The following is a 21,456-nucleotide window of genomic DNA, read 5'->3' on the forward strand; positions in this document are numbered from 1 at the left end:
GGTTTCTCCCTCTTGCCCCTGTTTGCGTCCCAGGTTGCAGCGCAGCAAGGTGAGGGAAATCAGGATTTGGCCATTTCTCTCATTGCAGTGAACCTTACAAAATCTTACAAAAACCAGCCACTCGAGAACTCAGGGTTGCTACCGACATCATTTGGAAGCAGCACTAAAACCCGCGAGCAATGAAAGGCTGTCCAGGGGGCAAATTCCTCATGTGGAATTGGTCATGGTTTCTGTAAGGGTGGCCTGCTTTCGCTGCCATTACTAGAGTTTAGCAGAAGTGAGTTTGGAAGCTTCTGGGGGAAATATATCTTATACCTGCCAGGTCTTTAAACTACTGCAATACTATTTAACAGTTCTTTCCCTCCAGAACATTAAATCTAGAAGCCCAGAGGGGATAATGCATTTATAACTTAATTGAACTCGTCATCAGAAAGAAAGAAAATAAATCATATAAGTAGAAAGTGCAGCATAAATTTTATCACTGAGTTGTATGTTTAATCTGAATTGGAAGAAGATGAAAGAGTTTTCACTAACCTGTTTTTATCAGATGCTTGTGCAGTAAGCTAATTGTTTATGGGAAAGCTACATAGGTAAGTCTGGTCTAGTTTCTCTTTCAGCTTCAAGCTACAGGAACTTGCAGCCATTTTTCTGACTCAGATCCCTGCAAGTTAATCAATACAATCTATAATCAGTGTCATCTTATGTTGAATGTATAATATTTGTACTAGTCTAAATAACTACAAATAAAGTGTTTTGTCTAATATATTGGTGGGTATGCACAGAAATGGTTCCTTATTAAATAATGGTCTCTAATCAATGTCACAGTCTTATCTTAACACTCTTGTACTCATAAAGCAGGCATAAAATAGGTCCAAATGACTGTGATTTAATGTAACTATTTGAAATTGTATAAAGGAGTCCTGTTTAATCCTAATCCTTGTTATTGAGTATGTTGAGGTGGCACCCTAGATACATTAATGGATGTTATTTATTCTGTGAGGTTTAACAGACTGCTACTGGCTTGAACATATACTTTTCCTTCTGTAAAATCTAGTGGAAGTACAAATTCACTTCTAACTTAAGTTTCAATCCAAAGTAATTATTGGGTTGTTAAATGAGTATAATGCTGAAATGACATCAGTATCTTAGATGTGCAATGCTTGATGTTTTCCCCCATACCTTGGCAATGAAACCTTCATTTAAAAAAAAAGTGTAAAGTGGTAGTGGTGGCATGGAACACTGCAGAACAATCAACCTCTTAATTATTGGCAAATAAATGGATAATGAGAACTTGTTAGTGTCACTTTTTATACCTTTTTATGCCTTTGTAAGGCCATAAGTTCTGAAGTTACATTATGAAGTTTCCACTTGATTTTTTTTGCAATGGTTAATAAAAGGAATATTAAATAAAAAGGAAAAGGGATGCTTCTGTTGAATATTTAAAAATATTGTGCTTATGCTTGTTCACTTCACATCTTCTTTGGTTGCCTTTTAATATAAATAGAAGAAGAGTTGGTTTTTATACCCCATTTTTCTCTCCCCTAAGGAGTCTCAAAGTGGCTTACGATTGCCGTCCCTTCCTCTCCCCACAAAAGACACCCTGTCAGAGAAGTGGGGCTGAGTGACAGGACTTCTCTCTGAGAACAACACTATCAGGACTGTAACTAGCCCAAGTTCACCCAGCTGTCTGCATATGGAGGAGTATAGAATCACTTGCCAGATACCATGCTGGTTTGGTAATAAAAATAATTGTATGAAGTTGTTATTTCTGAGTTATGACCATTAGTCTGTCTGTCTGAGGCACAAAAGGGTCTTTCCCAATGCCTGCTACTTTCAATCCTATTCACCAGATTTTTAACTGGATTTAACTAGAGATTTGTAAGCAGATTTATATTTCACCACAGAATAGTGGCTTCTCCTTAAACAAAGTTGCTTTGTGAATTTTAGATACTAAGTTAAGGGTAGATCCAAAGTGTATGTCTGAGTTGTTCTTGGTGTTACACTTTAAGAAGATGCACTTTTATTAATTTTTATTTTATTATTTTTATTTATTTAGATTTATATACTGCCCTCCCTTACAGCTCAGGGCAGTTTACAAGCAACATAAATTGCATAATACAGTACAATATAGTTTGGCAACGGCATCATTGACAATGCAGCAGCTTCAACAGTTTGTAACAGAACATGGGTAACAGCCAAATGTTTAGTCGCGGTAACATTATAGTCGCACCCCCGTAGAATTAGCGTATCTGGGTGGGAGGGGGTTCTGGGACCCCAATAGTGTTGTTATTGGCCTCAACCAAGTGCCTGGCGGAAGAGCTCCATTTGGCAGGCTCTGTGGAACTGCGGTAGCTTCGGCAGGGCCCAGATCTCTTCTGGGAGCTCACCAGGTGAGGGCCAGGACTGAGAATGACCTGGCCCCATTTGAAGCCAAACATGCTCTTTGGGGCCAGGTATCATTAGCTGGTTAGTGTTGGCTGAGTGTAGTGCTCTGGACCCAATCCGCATATGGCCTTAAGGGTAATTACCAGGACCTTAAGCTTAATCTGGTATTCAACTGGTAACCATTGCAGCACTTGGAGCACGGGCCAGATGTGGGCCTTCCAAGATCTTCCCGTGAGAATCCTGGCTGTTGCATTCTGGACTAGCTGTAGTTTCCAGATCAAGGATGATGGTAGGCCTGCATAGAGCAATTTGCAGAAGTCCAGTCTAGAGATGACCATCACATGGAGCACTGTGGCCAGGTGTTCTGGGGCCAATTAGGCTGCTAGTAGTTTGGCTTGACACAGATGGAAAAATGCCAGCCGCGCTACTCTCGTGACCTGTGCCTCCATAGAAAAGAAGGCATCTAGGATCACGTCCAGGTTCCTGACAGAGTCGGTTACTGATAGCTGCACTCTGTCCAGGTAGTATAACCACGCTTCCTCACCTGGACCCTTTCTTCCTAACCAAAGGACCTCTATCTTCGAAGGGTTGAGCTTCAGATGGCTCTGCTTGAGCCACCCCATGACAGCTTCCAGACATCTGTCTAAAGCTTCTGGGGGAGAATCAGGGCGGCCATCCATCAGGAGGAAGAGCTGTGTGTCATCTGCATACTGATGATACCCAAGTCCGAATCTCCATACCAGCTGTGCAAGAGGATACATAAAGATGTTAAATAAAATTGGAGAGAGGACCACCTCCTGTGGAACTCTGCATGTGAGTTGGCAGCAGTTCAATTGTCTCTCTCCAATGGCTACCCTCTGTCTGCAGTGCTGCAGAAAGGAGATCAGCTATTAAAAGGCTGTCCCCTGTATTCCAGTGTTGGTGAACTAAAAGCTTGTGATCACCCAGGTCAAACACTGATGTGAGGTCAAATTGTATAAGCAGCACTAACCTGCCTTGGTCCAGCTGGCACTGGAGTCATCGGTCAGGGCGACCAGCATTGTTTCAACTCTGTGACCAGTCCGGAAACCTGACTGGGACAGGTCTAGGACTAAAGCTTATAGAACCCTCAAACTATGTCTTAAACATCTCAAACTCCTTCAGGGCTAGACATGATAGAATTCTACAAGGAAACTTCCATTACAATTCTCAGTTCCTTGGTGATTCTGCAAGGATATCTTGTCAAACCCCCCCCCCAATCAATCAATCAATCAATCAATCAATCAATAAATAAATAAAATAAGCAAGCAAGCAAGCAAGCACCAATTCTCAGGGGAAATCGTATGCTGATTTATCTGGATTTCAGCCATTGCAAAAGAGGCATTTGAACTCTCTATTCCTTCCTGCAGGCAACTTCATATATGTCGTTTTTTGGGATATCGTGCTTTAAAGCAAGCAAGCTGGGACTCAATTGTTTTATGAAAACTTTAGGGTTTTTTCCTTCTCTGAACAGTTATTATGACATGACACTGCACTATAAACTGAGCAAGGTTCAGATTCTTCAAAGAGGCGCAGGGGAAGCACTGACCGAAAACCATTTTTAACAAGTTCTTTGTGTTAATAAATTGCTTACCTAACCAAGAAGTTTGCCATAAGAAAGATGAGGCTTGATTCCAGTTGCAATCTCAACATGGTGTTAATTAAATAGTTTTGTTCAAATTGCATATTGTCCTCTGAGAACACTTTGAATTTTTATTTTCTGCACTCTTTTGGCATCTGTACTTGTGGGTGAATTGTAATTCAAACCAAAGTGCCACATACATTTTCATGCCCTAAGTGCTTGCCCTTTGTAGGTCCCTTGAGTTCCTGAGTTCAGCCTGTGGTGTCAGCTGTTAAAAGGTACAAAATACCAGGATTTGGAAAGAGGATACATATCTACTGCTGGCCTGGCTCTGTATAATGAAGCAGGATCCTCCCATAGAGGATTCCCCTGCAAAGTATAATGTTGAGAGGTATTCTGTACCTGTTTGTGTCTTTCTAGAGCAAAAAGAAGATCTGCCAGAGAAATTTGAAGTGGGGTTCTAGTGTTGAGGAACACATTTTGTATCTGGAAGGTCTCAGGTTCAGTTCATGATTTCTCCAGTGAAAAAAATTGCCAAATTAAGTATTATATATGATACAAGTCAGATCATGGGGTCCAACCCAACTCAGTCACATGTATGAACCGGAGAGCTCAGCTTAAAATGCTCCATTACGCCATTCAGCTCCAGAGCATGGTGAGGGGGCAGGAGGAGCTTCAGGCTTGGTTCCTGCCCATTTTTGCTGGTGGGAACATTGGCCCATTTCTTCCAGCTCCATGTGTCACACACTAGATAGAGAAAGCAGCAAACAGGTCCTTCTCCTATGGCTGTTTCTGCTGGCAAAGAAGCCTAAAACCCCTCCTTCCCTTTTGCAGTGCTGTAGAGCCTAGTGGCATGCTCTTATGGTGAGTTCTCCAGTTTGTACTTGTGATTGCACTATATGACCTAACTCACATCACATATAATGTCTAATGTGAGCCTTACCAGGTGTTAAGAAACATGCTTCTCTTCCTGAGTCACTTCCTGAGTTACTGGAGAGCCGTGCCAGTCAGACTCAGTATAAATCTGTTTTATATATCCATGCATGTCATTCATACTGGGAAGTAGAGGACTACGAGACTGGAATAGTGCAAAAGGTGTGGAATGCCGGTGGTGGGGAGAGAAAGGGAACAGGGGACAGCCTTGTTGGCTGTAGCCTCAGCTGAGGAGCTGCATAGCTGCAAGAAACATATAGGATAGGGATGGTTTACGACCTAGGTCAAGCAACAGGAGGGCTGGAAGAAGTTCTGAAACATAGTAATTAACTAGGGGTGGGAACTGGGGATTTATCCCCAGGGCATAATCTCCTAAAAAGAATAGGGAAGTTGTAATATTGTACAATGGAAGGGAAAGTGGAGCCCATTTATCCTTTGCCTTCAGCTTCTTCTACTGGTAGCCCGTTCTTTTTTATTCCCATTTTATTTTATTCCCATTTGAACCACTTGACTCTCTTGCTTTTAGGACGCTAGCAAAAGGCAAATGCTGTCTTATACTCTAAAATGGAGAGGAAAATATTATTAGAAAACAGTTCTATCAATCTGCCTATAAAGATGTGAAGCAATTAAAATGTTACTAAATACACAGGAGCAAGGCTCATGAAACAAATTGCCTAATTAGATCCCTGACTCATCAGCATCCTGATTGTAGATTATTAGCTCAAGAAGGTGATCTAATTCTCTCCTGCTGTATACCTTGTGCAGTCATTCGCACCTACATGCCACAAGTGCAGAGTGCATGTAAAAGCAGCTAAATGAGAATTTCCTGCTCATTTTTACATGGGAATGAATAAACCACACATGGAAAGACTGTAGTGGAGGACTGGGGAATGCGGCCTCCTCTTGCAGATGTTGCAATAAATTACAAAAGCTTGAAAAGCAAGGTTGTTATGGATAGGTGGAATGCTCTCTATCTATCTATCATCTATCTATCTATCTATCTATCTATCTATCTATCTATCTATCTATCTATCTATCTATCTATCTATCTATCTATCTATCTATCTACCTATCTATGCTGTTTTACAGATCTTGTTGTGGAATATTGTCCCGTTTTTGTGAATTTATACCTCACACTTTCCAAAGCAGCATTTTCTCCCAAATATTACAGAAAAGGAGGTGGTTTGAAGACATCCCTAAAAGTATGTCTGAAGGGTGGAAGTGTACTACAAATAGACCTGTAGTTTCATGAATAGAACTTGCTGTACCAATCTGTGGTTGTGTTTGCTGAAACAGGTAGAATTATGTTCATTTGTGTTGCTTTTTAAAAAGTTACTGGGTTGTGTGGCACTTCTGATATGAATAAGGTGACCAGATTGTCCCACTTTTAGAGGGACATCTGGGGGTACCTGGCAAATAGAACTTACGTTGAAATTAAAAAATATATATTACAATACTATTTTTGCATTCTATGCGTTCTATGAAAATTTCTCTTGCTCCATATAGACCAAATTTTTAATCAAGAACCCCCCTGGTCAATGGTGTCCCTCTTTACCAATGTTAAAATCTGGTCACCTTAGATATGAAGCAATAAGAATCTCTAAGCAGGAAAACATGCTGCTGAGGTTGCGGCCAGGGCCATGGCAGCCACCATTACCCTAAGAAGATGTGGCTTTGTAACACTTTGCTGCATATAGAACCTAGAGCTACAGTGAAAGACCTGCTGTTTGAGAGAACATTCATCACCCAGTCAACTGATGAATACTTGTCAACACTTAAGAAGAATCAGCAGACAGCACAGTCCCTTAGCTCCTTCCCTCCCATTCAGGGTTCTCAAGTTTTCCAACATACTATTTTACCCTTCAGACTGGCTATAGCTCCGAGGGTATTTATAAAGTGCCTGGCAGTGGCGGTAGCTATTTTAACATGCCAAACAAATATCAATCTTCCTGTTTCTCGATGATGTGCTTTTAGTGAGCTTGTCTCCCACGAAAGTCCTAGGAAAGGTGATCCTAAGTCCAAGCACAGATTGCCATCCTAAGGTGGTTTCAAAATTTCATATAGCTCAGGAGGTCACATTGCCAGTCTTCTTCCCAGAAGCTTCTTCGAAACTGCAAAATAAGCTCCATTAGCTAGATGTAAAAAGGGCTTTGCTTTATTGGGCCCCCCAAAAAGGGTCTGGCAGCATCCTTGCAATCTATTGCTAGATGGTTGGTATTGGCGGTGAAGTCTTCTTACAGAGCAACAAAACTTCTGTGTCTATTAGATGTGAGAGCCCATTCCTTGAGGGCCCAGAATGCATCAACAGCATTCCAGTTCTGGATCCTGCTGAATGAAATTTGCAGGGCACCAACTTGGGTGAGGAAAGATATTTTCATCAAGCATTATGCCTTTGACCTGCATGATAGGAAACAGGCACAGTTTGTGAGGGTAGCCATGCGGTCACTATTTGACTCAGGAGCTTCCCGCCACCTAAGGAGATTTTGCTCATTAAGGTCCCAATGTAGGGCTGCACTACAAAACAGAAAATGCAAACAGAGTTGCATGTATCAATAACTGTTGTTCATTGACATCCTGTGTGCAGAAACACATTCCCTCCCTCCAACTCTGCTGAGAGCTCCATTTGAACTCGACTGGAATGGTAAGGTTTGTGAGACTGTAAAGGGAGCATCACAGCAGCTGGGTTGTAACTGAGGGATAGGGGCACTCCGCCCAGGGAACACATGGTGCGTCCAACAGAAAGGCAGGTGCATGCACAGTTCAAAGGGGTGGGAGCACCCCCTACTGGAGCTTAGCTTTAAGTGTTCTCTGTGACAGGCCTGCACACGCGAAGCTCCAGTGTTCACAGAAGACATCAATGAACAACAGTTGCAGGTAAGTGCAACTCTGTTGGCCATAGCAGTTATGAAGATAGGTTGAGGGACTTGGGAATGTTCCGCCTGGAGAAAATGAGGTTGAGAGGTTGATAGCCCTCTTTAAGTATTTGAAAGGTTGTTACTTGGAGGAGGGCAGGATGCTGTTTCCGTTGGCTGCAGAGGAAAGGACATGCAGTAATGGGTTTAAACTACAAGTACAATGATATAGGCTAGATATCCGGGGGAAAAATTTCACAGTCAGAGTAGTTCAGCAGTGGAATAGGCTGCCTAAGGAGGTGGTGAGCTCCCCCTCACTGGCAGTCTTCAAGCAAAGGTTGGATACACACTTTTCTTGGATGCTTTAGGATGCTTTGGGCTGATCCTGAGTTGAGTAGGGAGTTGGACTAGATGGCCTGTATGGCCCCTTCCCACTCTTCTATGATTCTAGTTACTCCAGGGGATTCGGCCTGGCTGAAATTCTGTCAGGACTGCAGCACCTTGTTTCAAATTTTCTAGGTATTAAAAACTCATTTATATCACGTTTTTTTTTCCAGTGATGTCCAAGGTGGGTTACAACAATTAATTTATAGTCTTACAGCAAAGATGTCCTTACCTTTTGTGCTTTAATGTGATAAAACTCACTCACAAAATAAGCAGAGCTGAAATTGTTATCAGTTATCAAGAAACAAGATACAAAATGGGTATTTCTGTGCTTTGTCTGAACAATCCTGAGGAAACTGGTGCAGAGCTCATACTCCCCCATTATGTCAAATGTTTCCTAGTCTTTTGTCAGTTTTCAGTCTTTCATGGGTCAGTCAACATGTGCAGCCCTGCCTGACTTCTTTGAGCTGCCGTGTGCCAATCAAACTGAAGAGGGATTCTTTCCTGCAAGCAGAGAAAATAAGCATGCATTCTTTATTTGAAATTGCCTGTGTTTTTCCAGGGGAGACCTTTTTTTCCTATTTTCTTTCATTCTGTGCTCTGTCTTGACCTTTAGTCACTGAGATGGCAGAGCTAAAACCAAAAGATCCCCCCCCCACACACACACACAATTAAAACCAAGGTACTGAGATATTTAAGCTGCACAAACATCTTCCTAGCAAATAGGAATCCAGCAGAGGCAGCTGCCCTTAGCCTTTCCAAAACCTGGCATAATATAAACAATTCCTCCTCCTGATTTAATCAATCCCAATGTTGTCTAATTTTATTAATGCAATGAGACAGCTACTTAATATCATTGCTTTTTATATATGCACATAGGCTAATCAATATTTAATTTTTAATGGGGAAATATATTGTGCACAATGATCAGGAGTCATGTTTGACTCATGAGCTTGGAAAAGTTTATTACAATTCATATCATAGATTTAATGTTTTTGAATTCTCTGGGCCAGCTCTGACCAAATGAGTAGTACTATTGGCCATTCTAAGATAAGAGGCATGTTTGAAGAGAGTAGCATCTCTGACAGTAAGGCTTTTCAGTGGGCTACTTTATGTGGTGGATGTTTGGCCGCTCTACTAATTCTGAGAAATCTAGTTGGTAGCTGGGGATCTAATCATGGTACAAAAGCACTGTGCAATATATGTACATGTATCTTGTACAATATTCTGCTTATAATAGTTGGCAAGAGGTTAACAGCTTTCAATAGCTGCCAGTGTCTTAGGTCTTCTGCATTATTTTTGCCACCATGATAAAGCGGGTCCATATCAGTGGATCAATTGTGATAGGCAGTCCAAATGTTGTAGCCATTTCTCCTTGGGTACTTGATATCAATAAGGACTGTGAGGTTCTTTATTGTATGTGTGTTTCTAGTGACATGAAGACTCTTGGCATGATCTAGCAAGATGTGTGCAAACAGAACATATGCAGTGAAACTTTTTGGAGAACAGGTGAGGTGCCAGATGATTGCTCTCTGCATTGCTCTCTGAAGGAAAATGCCTCCCTCCCCTCAGTCAGGGCCTGTCAGAGGCTCCTTCGCAGGAGGCCTGAAGGGGGGGGGAAAGAGAAAGCACTCTGCAGCCTCCTGCCAGCTCTGTCAGGGTTCTGAGGCAATTTGCAGTTGGACATGACAGTTAGGACAGCCTTGGGGTAAAAGGGGCTGGCGCAGCCTATGTTCTCATCCCCCTTGGCAGCCCTACTGACCTCCTCTCCCTGCGGTGGTCAGGAGCAGACTGGCAGCCAGACTGGGCTGGGTGAATGGAATTTTGGTCTGTCCTGGTGAGGGGCCAATAGGAAGGCGCTTCGCGTGCCTCCCCATTGGCCGCTTGACCCTTGAGTGGCACTTGGCTCCTGATTTTCCCCTCCGAGTTTTTATTACGGACAGAACCCGCACTAACTCCTCCCCAATAGCCCTTAGGGCTTTATTTTATCCGCTCTGCAGGAGCGGTTAAAGATTCTATGATTCTAGGTACTGTTTGTATTATTGGAGGGGTTGAACCCCCAAGGGTTTGTTTTGTTGTTTAGATTCAGATTTTCCGCAAACCTGGGTCTTTTCTCAGGTTTTAGAAAGACATGCATTGTCTGTTCATCGCTCCTGTCTCTAGGCTTAAGGATTCACAGGTTTGCAACATTGAGAATTAGACACATATATGTGTATAGTAAGTACCACCAAGTTGTTTCCAATTTATGATGATCCTATCAATTAATGACCTCTAAAATATCCTATTGTTAACAGGTTTTGCAGCCTGAGGGCTGAGGCTTCATTGACTGAGTTGATCCATCTCGAGCTGGGTCTTCGTTTCCTGCTGCTTTCAACTCTTCCTGTCCTTTTTGTCTTTTCCATGAGTCTTGTGTCTCATAATGTGACCAAAGTACAATAACCTCAGTTTAGTCATGATAGCTTCTAGGGTGTGTTCAGGCGTAATTGATCTAGAATATACTTATTTGTCCTTTGGGTGATCCACAGCACCCATAATACGATTCTCTAGCGCCACATTTCAATGAGTCAGCTTTCTTCATTTTCCAACTTTCACACCCATACATGGTAATGAGAAAAGCTATAGTATGAGTTATCTTGATCTTGGTTGACAGTGATATGTCATAACACTTTTCTAGTTCCTTCATGATTACCCTTCTCAGTCTCAATCTCCTTCTGATTTCACAGTTGTGGTTTCTCTTTTGGTTGATGATGGCACCAAGGAATGGTTCTTCACTGTCCACATTTGATTAACTACCATTTCTTAATTTTCATCTTGTTAAAATAGTACTGAGTAAAAGAACTAAGGCACTTTAAAATCATATAGCTGCAAGCACCTAATCCTGATATATTATTATTCTCCCTCCTCACTTCTCTTGCCATTCCTCCATACAGCACCTTCCCTTCAAAAACAGAATTAGACATCTGACAGTGAAGTTTCATTTCAGCTTTCAGCCACACTCCATCCTCAATTCCTCCACACTGCTTACTCACCCAACTGTTTATTTGTCATGTAATTCTGAGGAGTGACTTGACTGTCTGTACAAACAGTCTGGTGAGCAAAACTTGAGAGAACAAGGAAACCTTTGAAAGATGGAGCTGCATATGTATTTCTGTCATGCAAAAAAAAAAAGCAGCTTATTAAATCTCCTTGTCAGTTGACTGCAGCTATGCTCAACAAATGCATAGATCTTAACACCTGCTACAATAGCTGTAAAGACTCTGTTATGAAAGGGATTCCCACACATTTGTAATGTTAAATAGATAACAGCTGTACTAGTTGGAATCGACATCTGCGGGGCTTCTAAGCCGAAAGAGTGAGAGAGATAATTTGATAATTGATAATTTACAATCTAACCATGGGATCACTCCTTTTGCACTGACATCATGAGGTTTTTGTGTACTTCACAATGATATTTTGGTTTCATCTTAAGGCCATTCATGATAAAGTTGGTTAATGTCATATTAGTGAGGATATCCTGTTGTTAATGCATGAATCCTGACCTATGACACAGAATACTCACAATCCCCTAAGAAGGTCATCATTTTTGTCTACTTGCTTGAATATTCATCCATCATATAATAAGCATTCTAAATGAAAACCATCATGTTGAATTGCCCAAGGTCAGGAGGGAAATGTTGAAAAATGAAATTCCCTTCACGAAAACCCTGAGTCCACCCTACCATCCACTTAATTCTCAGCCAAGAGAACAGTGGAGAGGCGATGTTCTGATCCTCCTCACAACAATTATAGGCCATAATGGAGCCTGGTGAAGTCACAGTCCAGGACATCATACTTCACTCAAGGCAAGATCCATTATGGACTCTGTAACACTTTGTCATGACTAAGTCAGGAGAGAACTGGGTTCACATCCCTGCTTACCGGGTGTCCTTGAGACAGCCACTTTTCCAATCTCTCTTAACCTAACCTACCTCATTGTGTCAGTCTAATGATAAATGGAGGTGGAGAGAATGACATAATGCTGACCATATATCCTTGGATAAAATGTGGAACAAACACAGCTTAAAAACAATGAGAAGGCTCAGATAATTCCCTCATATTCCACAGAAAGTTCCTGCTTTCCACCCACAAATTCCCGGTTGCTATTCAGTAACAAGGAAAGTAGTCAATAAACTGTGTGCAGCACTCTCTGACCAAAAACCCCCCACGGTTAGTGTCTGGAAACCTATGTAATGTATATTTTTCACATACCTATTCATTCCTTCATAGGAAATAATTCCAAAAGAACATGTACTCCATTGAGGAAAATGTTACACTGGAAAAAGTTTCTTAATGCAATCTTTCTGATAGGGCACTAGTTTTTAAAAGAAAACCAAATTGTAAAGAAGGTATTCATTTTACTGAAATCACAGTTTTTCACCTGCATTTCAAGTGAGACTTTTGGCTCTCACATTTTAGGGTTATCACCACTGAAACAGAAACTACCAAAGGATAAAATTAGATCATTCGATGTCTGGATACAACTGCTGCAATAAAAAATAGAAGTGTTATATGCTGTAATTAACCATCAAAGGAACTTCTGATATAAAAATTACACTTTAACCCTTAAGCTTTATAACCAGCAGCTTGTAAACCGGGTTTATATTCATGTCTCCCTTTGAAGTTATTCACAGTTCTGAAAAGGCAATGCAAGACTTTTGGGTTTCCATGGATATTGTCTTTTGATTATTTCCATAACAAATTTGCCAACTTTACAGGCAAAAGGGAAATTATGAATGCATGTGTACATCACAAAGCAAAGTGGCATAAATGAGTTAACTGTCACTTACAACTTACATGATACAGATGAGGTACATCCACATCCATCTTCCAGATACTGCACACAGGTTAAACTGTATGTAGTTTTATACTGATATCTAAAGTGAAAACTGTGGAATTTTCCATGTTCAAGGAGAATACAGGCGTCTCAAATTTTTATAACTCATTTGTACTTCAACAGATCTTCCCCATACATCACACTAGCTGTTTTCAGTTTCAATGAGTGGGATATGGAGTATTCCTTACCTTCCAAAACTAGAAACAAAGCCCCTATCGTGTTTGGTGAAAGTGGGGGATATTTTACATTCTAATAGGAATTGCTATCAAAATTCTTGAGTATTCCTCACCTGTATATAACTTGCTGCAATTTCACACACAAAAGACATTCTCTCTTCTCCAGATAAAAATCAAAGCTTATAATCAAAACATAAAGTCTTGTATATTGCAAGGCTGATGTAATACACAATAAGTAATATCCTTTCATGTGGAGAGTTAAAACGCACACACACCCCTTACATCTCAGGTAGAAGTCTCTAAAAGTTCAGACCCAAGGTTTTAATCTTTAGTGTCTCTTTGGAAACCCCCTTTCAATTAGATTCTAAGAACACAAGCTTAGCTCTCTGATGTTTGATAAAAGAGCCTTGCTTCAAGACCCTCTTTTGAAGATTTTTTGTGCCCCCCTCCCCCATTGCAAACTGGGATTTTCTTTTTGCTATAGTTTATAGTTTTACTCTGACTCACTTCTTGTCCTTGCAAAGCCATATGCTGTTTGTTTTTAATAGGAACTTGTTATCCAGAAATATCCCCATAGGCAAAGAAATCAATTTTATTTCAATCAATCAAAACATTTGACAAACCTGAAAATACCATTACATTTTAAATTGCATTTGGGATTATCCAGCTGTATTGAATTTATTTTATTCATTTGTTCATTTTTTAAAAACTGACAGGAAAGCAACGGTGTTACAAAATAACTGAATTTAATTCTCATCCTAAAAATGTGGAATTCACCCATTTTAAGATCCCTGCTTTAAGGAAGAAAGAAAAACTAAGATCAATGGGAAGAGTTTTTAGGGCCATGTTGCTTTCTCTCTTTCCCTTTCCCATTTTTAAGCAGAGTAAACAGTTCAATGGGGTTCGTCACAGTCAATACTTAGATGGGGACCACCAAGAAAGACTAAGGTTGCTACATTGAGGAAGGCAATGGAAAACAATCTCAGTTTGTCTCTTGCTCGGATCACTCATGGTTGGGATATTTATGAGTTATCTTTAACTGAACTCGTCTTCAAGACAGAGACAAGATACCCAGCCCAAAGACAGCCATCCCCATACAGATTCAAGCACTGGAGTCCACTTTCACAAAAGTGTCTTACAGACAGGACCTTCTTTGCCCCTCACATCAATCACCCAGTTATGGATTAATGGCTCATTCCCATTTTTAATGCGTAGAATCATAGAATAATAGAGTTAGAAGGGACCTCCTGGGTCGTGTAGTCCAACCCCCTTCACTATGTAAAACACTCACAACCCTATTACTCACTCACTGTAACCTACCACCCCCTTGAACCTTCACTATTCTGCTCCATCCGCCATATGGCACCCTTTTAAATACTTGAAGATGGTTATCAGATCCCCTCTCAGTCCTCTCCTCTCTAGGCTAAACAGACCAAGCTCCCCCCGCCTTTCTTATATGACTTGGTCTCCAAACCCCTCACCATCTTTGTTGCCCTCCTCTGGACACGTTCCAGTTTGTCAACATCCCTCTTCAACTGGGGTGCCCAAAACTGTATTTTTAGAAACAAATACCCTCTATGGCTGTTGTTTGTCAATCACAATAGTATTGCCAGTTGAAGACTTTGATTCTAATAGTAAAATGAGAGGGTGGGGCAGAGCCCTTTCCAGGGCTGTTTTGGCTTTTTAGGGAAAACTCTTCAAGGCTGGAACCAACAACTTACTACCATGTGAGATATGTGTCTTATCTAGTCCCAGCTGCTTGTTACTGTTCATCAGCAGCTACAACATGAAAGCTAATATGGCTCTGGGAGACCCAGGTTTGAATTCCCACTTTGTTGTAGAAGGTCATTGGGTGACCCTGGATTAGTCTGGCACCTTAGCCACTCTTCATGATAGAGGCTGCTAGGAATAAAAAATGTGGGAAAGTTAGGTTGGCTGGTGGATGTGAAGGAGAGAAGGAGGCAGGAAAAGATGGAAGGCTGTGGGGCTTTCTAGAGAAGAGAAAGAGGAAAGGGGGGAAATAGTGGGGGAGGGAAACATTAGATGCCCCTGCATGTGCTGGTGAGTTGAACATGCTGGTGGAGACTGGAGTACATTGCATGCTGAGAGGGTTGCATTGAAATCACTTAAATGGTGCACCTGATCCCTGAAGTGAAAGTGCTCTGGTGGAATGATAACCATTTTGTGATACATACATATAGTCTTTTAAATGTGAACATAGCACTGTCTCCAGCCACCTTTTTTTCCATTGTGTGCGCTTCATCACTCCTGCTGAAATAAATAGTAATTACATAGAAAATCTTTTCTATAACTCTGTTTTGGGCCTTTGAGAACCTTCAGCTTCCAACTGATTTACAGTTCTGTGCTGACCACTGGCTGCTTTGGGTCATGTTTTCACTGGAATAATTGGTCTCGCATTTGGCAGCTGCAGCTACAAAGGAGTGGGGGGAAAAATCAGTACAATTTCTAAGCAAGTATAAGTCAAGTTGTCTTTTTGTTTGCTCTTTGGAATGGTCCAGGGTGTGGTCCTTGCCAGCGTCATGGCACATAGAAGCACCCACAGCAGGCAGCCATGGTGGTAGTTCTCACAGCGCCCAGGCCCGCTCAGTGCCACCACCATCTCACCTTGTGCCCCCCCCCCAATATCATATGTATTTATTTATTTCTAGGCTGCCCCTCTCCAAGAAGGTCTCAGGGTGGCTTACAACAGAAGGATAAAATTTCATACAGGAAAACGATAATACATTAAATCCTAAAATTTAGTCTCTATAAAACTGTTCACTCACTCCATCACTTAAAACATCCCCATGGGCCTGATATTATAGCAATTTGAGATACAAATAGTTGGACCAACTTTGATGTGGAAGAATGGCTCAGGCAGAACCTGGAAGTGTGACTAGGCAGGGGGGGCTGTTTAGATGGTAAGAATGGACCTTGGCCTTAATCAAATGCATGGTGGAAGAGTGCCGCTTTACACACACTTTGCAACTTTGGAAGTTCCATAAGGTCCGGGGTCTCAATTGGCAGCTCATAAAAATTTAATAAATAAATAAGATCACTTGCAACAGTATTGGACAGCCACCAGATGGCAAACACTGCTGCTCTGGAGATTTCCAACAAGTAGGCAGATGGATGAGATTAAGCTGTCATTTTGATTGTTGCTGCCTCAGGCTCCTCAGGCTCTTTTGCCACTGTCCCCATCCCAACTCCACTTTTCCAGGGAGGAGTGGTATTCCAACCTCCCACCCTATAGGCTGGGCAAGGGCTCGATATCCACATCGACCTGGGGAATCAGAAAATGGTGGCTCCAAAGCATAATGTCAACTGTGACCAGAATTCTTCTCATCGGGGGCCCTCAGCTGGCCCTCCACCAGGGTGACTCTGTGTGGCAGACTCCCTCACAGGGCCTCCAAGGATTGACTGTGGCACTCATGTTCTGCCAGCCTGGGTAAGTCAGGTCGTTGTACAGAGGAGGTTCCCAGAGTAAGTCTCTCCCATCTTTCTCAGTACCAAAAGGTACAGGGACCCCTGGCCTCCTAACCAGCATAAGTCGGCTGGTTGGGGCAGCCCCTAGTTTTCTTCTATGGTGGGGCTGATATTCACTTCTAGCAGCTCTGGGTCCCTTCAGGAGTCCTCTGAACTCCACGACCTTGAATAAAATAACAACTAAAGCAGTGAGGTGGAACGAAAGTACCTCTTCTGCATGTTGTATTTTCTACCCTGAGACTATTGCTGGGACCATTTGACTAAGTTGAGAGTTTGGTTTAACAAGAGTCTGATGGAGTGATTTTTAACATGTAAAACACTCACAACCCTATTACTCACTCACTGTAACCTACCACCCCCTTGAACCTTCACTATTCTGCTCCATCCGCCATATGGCACCCTTTTAAATACTTGAAGATGGTTATCAGATCCCCTCTCAGTCCTCTCCTCTCCAGGCTAAACAGACCAAGCTCCCCCCGCCTTTCTTCTTATGTCTTGGTCTCCAAACCCCTCACCGTCTTTGTTGCCCTCCTCTAGACACGCTCCAGTTTGTCTACATACCTTTTCAACTGGGGTGCCCAAAACTGAACACAGTACTCCAAGTGAGGCCGAACCAAAGTAGAGTAAAACATGTTTCTGTCCTTCCTGCTTTTAACATGGGTTAGAGGAAGTTGCCCTGTGATCTTGCGGGCTTCAGAGGTTACCAGTCTAAAATGAATAATCAGCAAAAGTAACTCTGTTTATGGCTAGATTTTTAGAAAGACAAATGCATCTTTTGATTTCATCCTAACTTTCTTCTACAGACCCAGAGGTGTGTACATGGTTCCCCATTTTTAACCCTGCAACCAGCCCTTTGAGCTGTATCAGGCTGAGAGGAATTTAGTAGCCTAAGCTAACCCTACATCTCCCTGCTCTAAGCCCAGCATTGTAATAAGTAATCTTTAAGTAATACCACTTAGAAAGGAGCATGTTCTTGGAGAGGTCCAGAAATTCTATAATATCTACTATTTTCTGTAAAAATTGGGTTATTTAGTTAGTGCTGATCAGGATAGACTTCAGGCAGGGTAATTTCAAACATTAATGGAGTTTGATGGTATCATTGTGGGGTTTTCTGTGCTTATTGTAGTCTATGTACCTGATCATCTTTCTGTTTATCATAGTCCTTGTTTGTTTAAGATCCGATGAACTGAGATAAAAGGACAGCGGACTGTTAGAAAGGAATTTAGGGATCCAATCTGATCTTAACCACAGTTTAATGAATTAAAAATATGGATAGATGGAAGCTGCTTTTGGTAACATGTTTTGTTTTGTTGAAATAACTTTAAAAGGTCTCAGTGACTTAGAAGATGAAAACAAATTATTGGCTGAAATAAGCTGGGATCTTGGCTCAGAGCCAGCATGATGTCCCAAACAGAGGCATCACAAAACCACTGTAGATCAACCCAGATTTCCATGAATGACTTTGAGCTAAATCAACATAGTGATTGAATTAGCTGCAACATTTGCAAAGGATTCTTCGCACCTTTGAGTTTCTGTAATAAAGTTCACCTAATTGTTGGTTTAAATGTTCATACTCAATGTCGGAGAAGATTTTGACCATTTGTGTTTTTGAATAGTACAACTGAGCTTTCCAAACAAAAAAATCAATGATAAAAACTGAAAAAGTAAATTGTTGGCACTGAAAAGCTGATGTCAGTAACTATTTTCATTTTGACTGTTCGTTTGCCAGGGGGCTGAAATTTATCCTTTATTCTCTAAATACAGTATACCCCTTTACTTTTAGACATAGAATGGTTAACTGGGTTTTCAGGGCAAAATATTGTACAAAATATTATTTATAAAACTGGGAAGTGAATAGTTGAGCTAAACCAATTACGAACAATAAATCCATCTTTATCTCCCCCCCCCCCCGTTTGTTGGAAGAAAAAGTATAAAATAGACCTGTGCTTACTCAGACTCTGTTTTGAGACGAAACCCGATAAGCTGTGTCTCATGTATCTGTTCCTTCCTGGAGTTATTGCAATGTGAAAAGAGGCATATTGAAAATGAATTGAAGTGAGCTGAGCTACTTCTGTGGTACAAATGGTGGCAATACATCAGATGCTCATCTTCCAGGCTCTCTTGTGTGTTGACATTATACCAGTAAATGTTTTATTAAAATTGTTGTAGTATGGAATTCTCATTTCTGTGCAGTTCCTGTGTCCTAGTAATACAATATTGCTAAATTGTTGGTTTCTTTTTTGTTGGTATTCCCTAACTTGTAGCATGACGTGTCACAGACCTTGCTCAAAGCAACCTTGGACAGTGTGGTGGAGGAGTGTGTCAGCTTTGTAGGAGTTGATATTAACATCTGTTCAGAAATTTTATTAAGGTGAGTTTGGGGTGCTATCCTGTTTTGGGTTTTATAGGCTCAACCTGCCACACCCCTCAAATGACAAATGCTTTCATGATAAACTAGCTACAAAGGCTCATCAGGTCTGACCATAGGCAGTAGTTCTAGTCGTGATCTCCATTCACTGTGTCTGCCGTCTCATACACCAGCATATAAAGGGTTGAGCGCTTTGGCCGCCGAAGCACCCAACCCTAAGCATATACTTGTTACACCTGCTAGAATAGGGTTAAATCTTCCCTCTGTCCTTGTTCACATCAGTGGCTAGAATGAGAAACAGATGTTGTCCCCTCCTGCTAGTTCATGGACAGTCCATTGGCCTGGCCATACAAAACACACTGAGAACCATTGAGTATCAAGGCAACCCTTTTTCCTTTGGCCTGCTCTGGACTCTGCATCTTAACCATGATGGACAGTGAAGGAAGTTGTAAGAGAACAGAAAAGTGTCATTTGGATATTGTTAAATGTAGGGCAGTTCTTGAAATTTAAGTGAATGTGCTAGTGGAGTTTATACAGAGCTTTGTGTGGACATCTGAAAGCTACCTTTAAATGTGATTTGAACATTGACAGAGCTGGTAACAGCCAATCAGAGCCTGTGAACCAAGGCAGAGCAGGGTTTAGCCACCAGTAAGTTAAAGAATGTGTTATCTCAGGAGGCAGTATTTGTCTCAGAATCCTTCAGGAGAAGCAGGGCTGTAAAGTGTGGTGTCCAGAAGAAACTCAATCTTTAATTTTTAGTCTTCCAAGGCTACAGAAAGCTAGATGCATAGATTTCATTTCAATGCACTCTGATAGCTCAACTTTGGAATTCAGTGGTCTGGGGTCCAGTCATTCATAACTTCTCTCTCAAGGCATATATTGGCTGTTATTTGCTCACTTTTCTCAGATTGTATTATCGTATCTATTTATAAAATGTATATCCCACCTTTTTGCACTCACAAGAGCCACTAAGGTGGCTAATTATTTAAACTGTATGTGATAAAACTGTATTTTAAAACCATTAAAAGCCAACCCCTCCTCAAAACATATTTAAATTAAATTAAATACCTTAAAACAACACTTAAAATAGATTAGGAAAGAGGGAACACTTTGGGAATTCAAATTTAAAAAGACAGCAACTGAAGAGAAGAGTTCCAGAGGACTACCATGACCCTGCAGGCCTTCTCCCAGGTTGCCATCTGCCTAATCTCAGAATGTGGCGGAGCAGACTCTCTTAAGATGGCCATACTGGTCAGGAAGGTTCATAAGTGAGTGGATGGTCCTTTTGGACTTTGAAGGTCAAGAATAGCACCTTGAATTGTGCCTGAAAAAAAATTAGGAGTCAGTGTAGATATAAAAAGACCAGAGTGAGTTGGTCCCTATGACCCACTCCATTCAACATCCTGGCTGGAGCATTTGGTTCTAACTGAATTTTCCAAATCATTCTCAAGTGCAGTCTCAGCCAGACTGTTGAAGTAATCTACACTACAATGGCCGAATCTTTTCTGCCCAGGAAAGGCTGCAGTTGGCTAACCTGTCCAAACTAGTAAAGTAAATTAGTGACAATGTGATTCTCACAGAATATGTGGAAACACATACCTCCTCCAGGGCTTCTTGATCCCTCCCCCCTCCCTCTATCTCAAACATACAGACACATTCACATTCAGGCACACATAGACTCCTTCCTCCCCCTCACTTCCCCTTCCCTTCTCCCCCCCCCCCTCTCTCTTGCTTGCCCTAGCTCCTTCTTGGTCCTTCCCCCCCACCCCAGACACACTTACATGCACACACATAGAGACTCCCTCTTCTCCCCCCACCTTCCCCTCTCCCTTCTTTCCTCTCATACCACGACAGCCACGAGAGGGAATGGGCACGGCGTCTGCCATCACAAGGCAGCAAGCACTGTTTGTGCCATTGCCACCATTGGCCATGTTCTGTGGTCCTCCACTGCCTCAGCCAGCTGCCCTGTGGCTGCCTGCTTTGGGCTCCTGTGGGCTTTTGCCACAACTGGTGCTGCCGCAGCCTCCACCACTGCTGCGGCCTCCACCCTGCTCCCAGACAGCACCTCTGCTAGTTGTCTTCCGCAGCTGGCCCGAAGAGGCCCACTAGCGCCATCAGCTCACATCTACCAGTACACTCCTTAGGGTGGGACAATGGATGCCACATCTATACCCATTTCCATCCCAGGGAGCACAACAGTAGATGTGTTTCCACATCAAAAAGCACTCTTGGCCACAATTGCTACCTGCTTATCCAGCAGTAGACCTAAGTCCAAGAGCATTCCCAGACTATGGATATGGTCCTTCAAGGTTATCTATAATTGTTTTTTATGTCTTGTGTCCAGCTGAAGCTGTGAATTCCATTTGTAAATATTTTCAAGCCCAGAGGTCATACTAAAC

At 41.8% G+C, this 21,456-nt stretch overlaps 1 protein-coding gene across 2 annotated transcripts in view; it reads left to right on the plus strand.

Annotated features, from left to right (window-relative positions):
- SRBD1 (S1 RNA binding domain 1) overlaps window positions 1–21,456 on the plus strand; it is a 215,248-nt gene that overhangs the window by 174,679 nt on the left and 19,113 nt on the right. For both annotated transcript variants that reach the window (XM_077337219.1, XM_077337210.1), the window contains exon 17: window positions 18,954–19,060. In XM_077337219.1, the coding sequence (XP_077193334.1) occupies window positions 18,954–19,060 (107 nt within the window). The remainder of the gene's footprint in view (window positions 1–18,953; window positions 19,061–21,456) is intronic.

This window comes from Paroedura picta, chromosome 1 (genome assembly GCF_049243985.1).
Source record: "Paroedura picta isolate Pp20150507F chromosome 1, Ppicta_v3.0, whole genome shotgun sequence".
In the NCBI taxonomy this organism is placed as follows: Eukaryota; Metazoa; Chordata; class Lepidosauria; order Squamata; family Gekkonidae; genus Paroedura; species Paroedura picta.